The sequence below is a fragment of the Lepisosteus platostomus genome, chromosome 1 (assembly GCF_059453375.1).
Source record: "Lepisosteus platostomus isolate fLepPlt1 chromosome 1, fLepPlt1.hap1, whole genome shotgun sequence".
Taxonomy (NCBI): Eukaryota; Metazoa; Chordata; class Actinopteri; order Semionotiformes; family Lepisosteidae; genus Lepisosteus; species Lepisosteus platostomus.
The window spans coordinates 78,610,223-78,620,699 of NC_142611.1; the positions used below are offsets into that span (position 1 = coordinate 78,610,223).

At 42.3% G+C, this 10,477-nt stretch overlaps 1 protein-coding gene across 1 annotated transcript; it reads right to left on the reverse strand.

Annotated features, from left to right (window-relative positions):
• Window positions 1-1,818: 1,818 nt before the first annotated feature.
• Window positions 1,819-10,470, reverse strand: mrps26 (mitochondrial ribosomal protein S26). The gene is made up of 4 exons (XM_088638214.1): window positions 10,104-10,470; window positions 3,434-3,580; window positions 2,681-2,804; window positions 1,819-2,025 (listed from the first exon to the last, which is right to left on the reverse strand). Exons 1-4 carry the CDS (start codon window positions 10,322-10,324, stop codon window positions 1,894-1,896), a joined length of 624 nt encoding a protein of 207 aa, XP_088494340.1. The 5' UTR covers window positions 10,325-10,470; the 3' UTR covers window positions 1,819-1,893.
• Window positions 10,471-10,477: the final 7 nt, after the last annotated feature.

Consider the following 10,477-nt stretch of genomic DNA (forward strand, 5'->3'; position numbering starts at 1 on the left):
CGGCTCCCCATTCGAAGGAATAACCGATTTTCCGATAAAGGACTTCAGTCCAGCCATTGTCTACACATTAAATACAATAAATTTATATGTAAACCACGTTTTAGAAATCTTCCTCAAACTTTAAGTGAGGTGCGGGAGTATCCCAAAATGTGCAAATGAAAGCAGAAGTAATTAATTCTACAGCACCGATCGCTTTTCTACTTTTCAGCCGAGCAAGCGGCGACATAAAAGCGGGACTTTATCTTCCATCCAACACCCACAACATCTGGGATAACCTGCGACGGAACAAGTAAAGGTTTATTCCCTGCTGAAAGGAGAAGAAAAACACAACGTTTCGGCTGTGGAGCCATCTTCGGTGATAGTGGGTTCTCTGGGATAACCTGCTGCACTGTCGACCAGTGTTGCACCGACCGCGGGAGAAGGGTGAGGGACCTTAATCTGCTTCCAGAGGGTTAATTTTAGATTATGATATTTTCAATGCTGATGTGAAGAACTACCAAGTAACGGTAAATCGGTCGATTCATTTCAATACCGAGTAACACTAACAGGAATTTAAGAACGTGCCGATAGTAAATTATTTCTAAACATGAAACCTCACTAGCCCACCCCCACTCTACTTCACTCTCTCCGTGCAATGGGTGAAAATCTGGATTTGTACCACCCTGTTTCTGAATCTTTCAGGTGCTTGCAGGCATTTGAAACGTTTTACAGTAAGTGCAAATGAATTCTGAAACGTCATAAACCACCACTATTCTGTTTTTCAGGAAATTAACATCTCGAAAAAACTGTAAAAACTCAAGTACCAGAGGAAAAAAAACGAACAGCTTATCTCACATACAAAATTGAATATTTTATTATATTTAAAAACCTTAAAATCTCATGAGATTCTATCAGTTTTACTGCGAAGTAAAGTGGTCCACCGTTGTTTAATATAGTTCAAAATGCTCACATTAAAGAGAAAGAAAGGGTGCGCTAAACAGACCTAAACACGAACACACACATATACACTTAAACAGTTGCGTTTTTTTGACAGATTGAAATAAAACAAGGTATGAATAATCGTGAGACCACAGCAAGAGAACAGTGTGTTAAAATCCTTTCCGTGAGTGACCAGAGGTACTGCTTATCCTTGAAAGGTCAGAGTTAAATCTCATCATTGGAGCTCATTATTAATCACTGTACACTGTATTCCACGTGGGTGGGGGTACTGTTAACATGTATGAGTACTGCCTTAGGAAGTCAAGAAGGCAGGAAGTTCGTGATCTTCCAACTACGCAGCAAAACAAATTACACGGTATTTTGTAATGAGTAACAATTAAGACAATGGGATTATTCAAGGAAATTAAAGGATGAACGAGAAAAGGACTGAATCATTCAAGCACTACCACTTTTTGAGTCATGGCACTCAGTAACACGCTGCTTTTCTCGCTAATTCGACTCTTACTTTTCAGCCACTCGTGACGTTCACACAGAACTGCCGTGGGTTTAGAATTTCGTACGGCATTACAGTGCTAAGCAAACAGTATGATGTATTGTGTATTCAATTATCTGTAGGTCTATGCTCTGCTTTTTACTTGCAATAGGAGTCTCAAGCCCCGTTTCTATTATAAGGCTCTTCCATTTAATTGATTACATAATTGCAATATTTCTAAACAGGTTCAGATGTATGTTGGTAGTAACTGTACCTTTAATGGACCGCAAAGTTTGAGTAAGCAAATGCACACAAGAAAAAAACGTGTTTGAAAAGAGAATATGAAAAATGTAAAAATTCAGGACCCCCTGAATTCAGCTCCAATATATACACATCGGAGCCTTGGAGAGGGGAAATGTTATTAATAATATTTAATCCAAAACGTTTTATACAACAGCTTCAGCAGTTCTGCAATACTGTCCTCACTGTAGCACAGTCCTTTTTACAACTCTGCCTTCCTTATCAATCGCAAAATTATAATTCTTCGGATTGTCGAGGGCTTCTTCAATTTGCTGGTCTAAATTCTCTAACGTGATGAAGTTCTTTGCTTCCTCCTGTGTTAAAAGTAAAAAAAACAGCACTTTAGTCAAAACAGTAAAAGCTATGATCTCTGTAAAATAATAAGACCAATGTTAGCCTTTGTATGTTTTATTAGTGATCACACCATTTCACTATTTGAGTTTTTTTGCAGATACAGTAACAATTCTACAGTATTGTGTAATAAAGCAACAAATTACAGTAGTCAAATATCCACAGAAGGCTTTAAAGCTCTTTTTCAGGCTGTGGTGTAAACCCTTGTGTTATTAATTATTTTACAAACAGAAAACCGAATGCTCATCTGAAGAACACAGAGGTGCTGTGCAGCAAAAAAAACCAAAGCAAACCGTAGAAAGAACCAGGTGCATATATGAACCTTAGTCCAAAACAGTTTATTCAGCAATGTTTAACGCTGGATTTGTACAAATTGCTGATTGTATTTATGGCCAGAGGGATCTATTTCTCTGACAATTATCATATTAAAAGGAGGCTTCCCTTTATGTGGAAGGCCAGTGGTTAGGGACTACTTGTCTACATAAGATCTCTGCTTCGCCCAAAATGTCTGTCCTGATAAAGGCTTACTTTGGTGAAAACATGCCAATATATATATATTAATAACTTGTCTCGAACTAGAGAAAGTGTGCGCCCGGTTTATAACTTTTTTTTTTATACCTGTAGCTTTAGAACCTCCTGTTCTTTTTCTTTGACAAAAGTTTCCATTTTGTTCTCTCTTGAAATAGCTGCCTCGGCTCTCCTCAGTTCTTTCTGCTCCAGTTCCTTCTGGATCCGCACCTCGCTGTTTCACATGATAGGAAAAAAAAACAGACAGTGACCAAGACCAGGACTACTCCCTGACAAAGTATGGAAGTTGGTGAGACAGTCGTTTAAAGGAACCAAGCAATTAGTCCAACCAATAATCAATCTAATTATTTTCTCTGTATACTGGCCCGGTGAAACAGCTGCACCCAGTGGGTGTCACCATTGCGCTGTTCATTCAGAGAGCTGCGTGCAAGGCAGGAATACTGCAGTACACGGGCTTCGGCGTTTTAACACCTATTTCCCCATTTTCGTCTTCTGCTCTAACCAAGACTGACTGATAAAAAAAAACACACAGTGACTTTTGGCTACAGACATTTATCTAACAGGGACGGACATTTCAATCTAATGCTGTGGTTCACCACATGCCAAGAAATGCTGTGAAGCACTCTGAGAAGATTCTAAGGCGTGGTTATGAGAAAGAGCTGTGAACTTTGATTTGGCAGAACTAACCTCTCAGGGAGCATCACGTCTGCGTACTTAGTAAAAAAAAAGTCCAACTGTGATGGGCCTTTCTTTTGAGCCGTATGGGCCCGTGCTACATGTTACAGACAGCTCACTTGTCACGCAATAACACGTCACTGTTCGCCGACAGGTGCCTGCCGTTACCGTAGTTTGCGCAATCTCTGGTTCTCGGCGTCATTCCAAGCCATGAGAGCCTGGTGCTCCTCAGCTTCCTGCTTGGCTCTTTCCTCTGCCAGGGTGCCCACCTCCTCCTGGTACCTCCGCCACAGCAACTCCTCCTTGAACTCTGCCCTGTGCCAACAAACAACATCCCCTCGTGAGTGCACGGCAGGCTACAAATACCCCTCTGCTCCGTACAGTTTCCACCTTGCTGAAACACTTTGTCCATCACATATTGAGAAGATATCGAATCGGTGCCCCAGTTGGCACAATAGGAAAATCAGGCTTTAACTTAAAAGAAAAACAGCATTTTCTCCAATAAGCATCTAAACAGCATTTTCTTTCAGTCTGATTCATTCCAACTCGCTGCGTGTCATTAACACTTCATGTTGCATTTTGTTTTGTTCCTTCATCAAAATTGAATACAAATTTCTCTTGTACAAAAAATAAAATTGATGATATCTGACAGTAAAGAGACAGTAATAACCAAACAAAAAAAAAACAGGAGGAGGAACTGATTTACACTAAGGGTTGTGGGAGTCTGGAACAAGCTATCCATCAAAGCTGATGTCTTGGCTTCTTTCAGGAAATGAATGAGATCAAGCTCAAGAGAGTCAGACAGGCTGAAAGGCCTACTCTTGTTTGCAGTCTTCCTTATGTTTCTTTATAATCCGTAGTCTAGAAGGCACGTTTATCCAAAGAAACTCATAGTTGAAGGCAAGTTTCTCCAACCTTGGTCCTGGAAAATCCCAATCCGACAGGTTTCAGAGGTAGCCTTTTAATCAGGTACTAAAAGCCTGAAGCAATTTTCATCTGTGATCAACTTAACAAGCCGTGGGTTCAATTAAATTTAGAGATGAGCTGGAACAAAAAGCGGAATTTCCTTCTGGTTCCCTTCTCTCCGACTTCTTGACTCACCATCCCTCAATAAACTAGTTACACACATGAAACCCACCACATCTATTTTAGATCCCATTCCCACCACTTTATTTCAGTCCTGTTTCTCTTCTCTCTGTCCCATTATCCTCAATATTGTAAATGATTCCTTGAGCACTGGCATTGTACCAACGATCCTCAAAACTGCTGCCATTACCCCTCTGCCAAAAAAGCCTATCATGGGCTCTCGAAAATCTAAACAATTTTCACCCCATCTCCAACTTACTGTCACATTTCAGTTACATAACCACCTCATGGCAAACAACCTCTTCGAACCCCTCCAATCTGGCTTCCGTCAACTTCACAGCACAGAAACTGCCCTGGTCAAAGTCACTAACGATCTTATAATAGCTTCTGATTCTGATTCTCTTTCTATATTCATTCTAAACATGACAAGACTGAACTCATGTTTATTAGCACCCCCCATCAGCTTTGTAAAGCCAATCCTGTAACCATTTCTGTAGATGGTTCTGTACTTGAGCTTCATTCTAAATTGAAAAACCTTGGGGTGATATTTGATTCAGGCTTAACATTCGACCCACATTTGCAGCATATTGTCAAAACATCATTCACCTCAGAAATATTGCTCGACTACGCCCTATGTTATCACTAACTACGGCTGAAAAGCTGATCAACACATTTGTGTTTCCCCAAATTGACTACTGTAATGCTCTACTCTCTGGGGTATCTAAATCTACATTGAACAAACTGCAGTATATCCGAAATTTGGCAGCCAGAATCCTGACCAGGTCTAGTGCAAGTGATCACATTTCTCCTATCCTGGAGTCCTTGTACTGGCTTCCTGTCAAATTCTGTATATACTTTCAAATCCTCACGCTATAAGGCTCTGCATGGCTTGGCACCTCAGTACCTGTCTGAACTATTATCGCCCTACTCCCCTCCTCACAACCTTCGCTCTTCTAATTCTGGTCTCCTTACTGTCCCCCAAACCCGTCTACACTCTGTGGGTGACAGGGCCTTCTCCTGTTATGCCCCACAAGCTCTGAAACTCTCTCCCCAAGGATATCAGAGAGTCACCTTCTCTAAACTCCTACAAATCCAGACTCAAAACCTTCTTCTTTAGAAGAGCCTTTACTGAACTGGTTCCATTCTTCACCCCTCTGCTCCTACTGTACTTAGTACCACCATCCACGGTCTCCTCTGTGTATTGTAATTGTGTTTATTGATTGTTGTTGTCATTCTGTAAAGCACTTTGAGAAGCCACCTTTAATGGCGCTATATAAAATAAAGTTTATTATTATCATTATCATCCTTCAATTCCTCAATAACCAGTGTTCCCCTCATTAACACATTATTTGCTTATTTGATCAATTGCTTAACAAACAGCTCCTAATCCTTGAATAACAGGTAATTAGGGTGATCTGCAACCAGATTTGGATTTTTAGGACCAGAGCCGGAGACCCCCTGTCTAGGGACTGCCACAATTCAAACAGTATCCCAAGTCACCTGTTTCTAAATACGGAGAAAACCTGTAATTGAGCCAGTAATCTGTTCAATTAAGACAAACTGAAAAAACAAATGAGACAAAATGAGACAATTTTAGACAAAATGAGTCTAAGGTACTCAGATTTTGGTTCCAAATGATCAAGTAAAGTAAACAATTCACTTGTTTAATCATAATAAAATTCTCTCGGGTTTACAGAAGTTGGTGGCATAACAGAGACAGTACAAAACCAGCTGGGATGCAGCCATCAGGGACGAGGGCTAGAGACTCCCTGGTCCAGGCAGTGAGTTATTCATCCACAGCTCCCGCTGAGTCACTTACTGTAACCAGAGACTCCCAAATGTTGGCTTTTGGAATCCAAAATCCAGCAAGGTTTCCTGTGTCTCTTTACATTGTCACCAGTTTGAGCACTTTGCCACAGTTGTTAGGACTGTTGCTTCGTAGCACTGCGGCCCTGGGCTACAGGGGGTGCTATCTGTGTGGAGTCTGTATGTTCTCCCCATGCTTGTGTGAATTTTCTCCCAGTCTAAAGACATATTTGTAGGTTGACTGGCTTCTGGGAAAATTGGTACTGGTGTGAGTGTGTGTGTGTGTTGTCTGTCTGCCCTCTGATGGACTGATGAAAGATGTCCTGTCCTGGGTGTATTCCACCTTGTGCCAGTTGCTTGCTGGGATAAACTCCAGCTCCCCTGCAACCCTGTACTGGATGAAGCGGTTTAGAAAATGGATAGGTGGATGGAAGAGGCAGATACACTGTGCCATTTAAAGCTTAACTGGCCCAGATGAAGGGCTGTTCAAAATTTAAAGAGACGGAAAACACCTTCTAGATTCCAAACCCAGAAGACCATAGCTGGATACTCCAGCTCCACGCCATTACCCTTACACAGGGATCCCCCCCAGTCCTGAAACTGGAGTATGTCCTCAGGTTTTCCAGATGGGCTCGTCGTGAACTGAACCAGCTTGTTATTGTCCCAACTTGGCCAGTTTAACAGCTTCTCCTGGCTCTTCAGGTGCTGCTGCCTCTTCACAGAAACCCTGCAGACACAGCGGCTCTCAAGGCCCTGTGGCTTTCTGGCTGCTCTAGAGCCTCAGAACAAACCCTGGGCAAGTCCCTCGCCTGAGCCAAGCCACAGGCCTCCTAAGAGCTGCTTCACCTTTGCAATAATGTGCCTCACTGTATGTGAGAGGAAATACAAAATGTCCTTGAAACTTAGAATAACCCCAAAACAGCTGTCTGTATCATTCAAATCCAGTTGTGTATTATACAGTTTCTATAGAAAGTCTACACCTCCCTTTGGACTTGTTCACATTTTATTGTGTTACAGCATGGAGCCATGATGGATTTAACTGAGAGTTTTTGCCACTCATCAACACAAAGTACTCAATAATGTCAAAGTAAAAAAACATCCAGACATTTTACTAAATTAATTTAAAATAAAGAACAGAAAATAATAGAATGCATATGTATTCACCCCCTTGCTTTGACACACCTAAATTACCTCTGAAGTAACCACCTCTCTTCTCCAAGTCTTATAATTACTTGACTGGAGTCCACCTGTGTGCAGTTGAGGTGGTTCATATGATTTCAGAATAAATACACCCGTGTCTGGGAGCTTCCCCACTTAGTGCAAGGAAACACTACCCCATGAAGACCAAGGAACATACCAAGCAGATCTGAGACAAGATTCTTGAAAAATACCAGTCAGGGCAAGGATATAAGAACATTTCCAAGGCACTGAATATACCTTGAAGCACAGTGAAGTCCATCATTAAAAAGGTGAGAATATATGGAACAATTGTGAATCTGCCCAGAACTGGACTGCCAGTTGTCCGAGCAAGAAGTGCCGTAGTAAGAGAGGTCACCAAGAGGCCTACGGCTTACCGTCCTCCATGACAGAGATGGGAGAAACTGTGCATGAGACAACAATAGCACGCACACTTCATAAATCTGGCTTGTATGGAAGGGTGGCAAGAAGAAAGCCTTTGAAAAAAACTCATATCACATCTTGGCTGGAGTTTGCCCAAAGGTGCATGAGAGACTCAACAATTTGGAGGAAGATTCTATGGTCTGATGAAACTGGCAACTGGCAGCCCACTGAAGCTCAGCAGGTGTGAGCCTGGTCAGTACCTGGATGGGAGACCTCCTGGGAAAAACTAAGGTTGCTGCTGGAAAAGCTGTTAGTGGGGCCAGCAGGAGGTGCTCACCCTGTGGTCCATGTGGGTCCTAATGCCTCAGTATAGTGACGGGGACACGATAGCGTAAAAAGTTGCCGTCCTTCGGATGAGATGTAAAACCGAGGTCCTGACTCTCTGTGGTCATTAAAAATCCCAGGGCGTTTCTCGAAAAGAGTAGGGGTGTAACCCCGGCGTCTTGGCCAAATTTCCCATCGGTCTTTATCAATCATGGCCTCCTAACAATCCCCCTCTATGAATTGGCTTCATTACTCTGCTCTCCTCCCCACTGATAGCTGGTGTGTGGGGAGCGTACTGGTGCACTATGGCTGCCGTCGCATCATCCAGGTGGGGCTGCACACTGGTGGTGGTGGAGGGGAGTCCCCATTACCTGTAAAGCACTTTGAGTGGAGTGTCCAGAAAAGCGCTATATAATTGTAAGCAATTATTATTATTATTATTATTAAAATTGAACTTTTTGTTTGGCACAAACCTAACACAGCACATCGCACTGAGAGCACCATCCCCACAGTGAAGCATGGTGGTGGCAGCATCATGCTTTGAAGACGCTTCTCTGCGGCAGGGACTGGAAAACTCTTAAGGATAGAAGGAAAAATGGATGCAATCCGCAAGGGCACTGGGACTCGGAAGATGATTCACCTTCCAACGGGACAATGACCCAAAACATACAGCAAAAGCCACACTGGAGAGGCTTAAAACCGAAAAGGTTAATGTCCTGGAGTGGCCCAGTCAAAGCCCAGACCTCAGTCCAATTGAGCATCTGTGGAAGGACTTAAAAACTGCTGTTCACAAACAGTCCCCATCCAACCTGATGGAGCTTGAGCAATTTTGCCAAGAAGAATGGGCAAAAATTCCAGTGTCAAGATGTACAACACTGATAGAGACTTATCCAAAGAGACTCACAGCTGTAATTGCTGCCAAAGGTGGTCTTACCAAGTATTAACTCTGGGGGCATGAATGCTTATGCATTCAATTATTTTCTGTTTTTTATTTTAAATCAATTTAGTAAAATGTCTGGGTTTTTTTTCCACTTTGACATTATAGAGTGCTTTGTGTTGATGAGTGGCAAAAAGTCTCAGTTAAATACATCATGGTTCCATGCTGTAGCACAATAAAATGTGAATAATTCCAAGGGGGGTGTAGACTTTCTATAGGTATTGTATCAGGCATCTTTTCAAATCAAGTAAAGGTTATCAAAGATCATCATTAACCCACCAGAAGCTAAACACTGCAAAGAAACAGTGAACCATTAAGTACTGGGTTTGTTAATGATTTAGGGATCATTTGGGTCCAAACTCTGTTTAACTTGTAAGGGGTATTCTGAGCCAACAATGACCAGAGTTCGTAATTGAACAGATGTACTTAACCAATGAAATAAGGTAAAGGTATTCCCAATCTTTAGAAATAGTGAGTTGAAAAAGACTAAGGGGACACACTGAAAATAACGCATCACCTATCTTCTGTTCTGTAAGCTGTCAAGCAGGGAGAAAACTATACAGAACAGAAGATACTCCAACATTCAAAAAAGCAGCCTTTTTAGGATTCAAGGAAATTCCTTCCAAGACTGCACGCTAGTGTACAGACACTCCGCTTCTAGACGCTTCTAGTCTGTGCGCGGCACCCCTTCAGTTTTCATATTGACCTCCTTATTTTAAAGTAACATATTCTGAAAATCGTCTGTTAATTAACATAACTATCACGTTGGTCTTTAAAGTCATAATGATGGAAACTACATCAAAAGAAGATATGCAATTGAATACGTTCTTGAAACAGGACGGCGATGGGGGAGAGGAGACCCACAACAGCCGCCTCTAGCACTCAACTTGAAAATGAATGGCAATTTAACGACACCCTGTACTTGACAAAACATATCGAGCAGAGGAGAACATTTGGGGTTTTATATTGTTTGAACCAATGGAGACGAGTATTTATTTTATACAACAATTAACAGTGACCCTGATGCTTAACCCACTGTTTTGTTTCAGCGCTTTTTGGTAACGATGAAGTATTCGATCATCTCAGTGATTAATACTTGATTTGCAGAAACGTCTTTTTACTGACCGCAGTGCTCTCATGATAAGGTCATACTGCGTGAATCTCTCCTTGAGCACAAGCATCTCCACGGGGTCGACGGGCGGAGGCACCTTGATCCTGCCGGCCTTGGATTTCGCCTTGGGGTCGCTGCGGGACTTTCTTCCTCTCACGGCCTCGACCAGCACTCGGTTCCGGGGAATGAGGAGGCGAGACACCGCCGCCACATTTCCACGAACAGCGTGAAACATATTAATTTTTTTTACTCCTCTCCTCCTTCCCCCACCCCAAAAAAAAATGTATCAAGGTCCCGAGCACAAGACCGACGACAAAGACTAAAGCTTTCCACTTGCTTGACCCCACATGTAGCGCCACACGTCGCTCTTGCGCAAGTGTAACCCGGA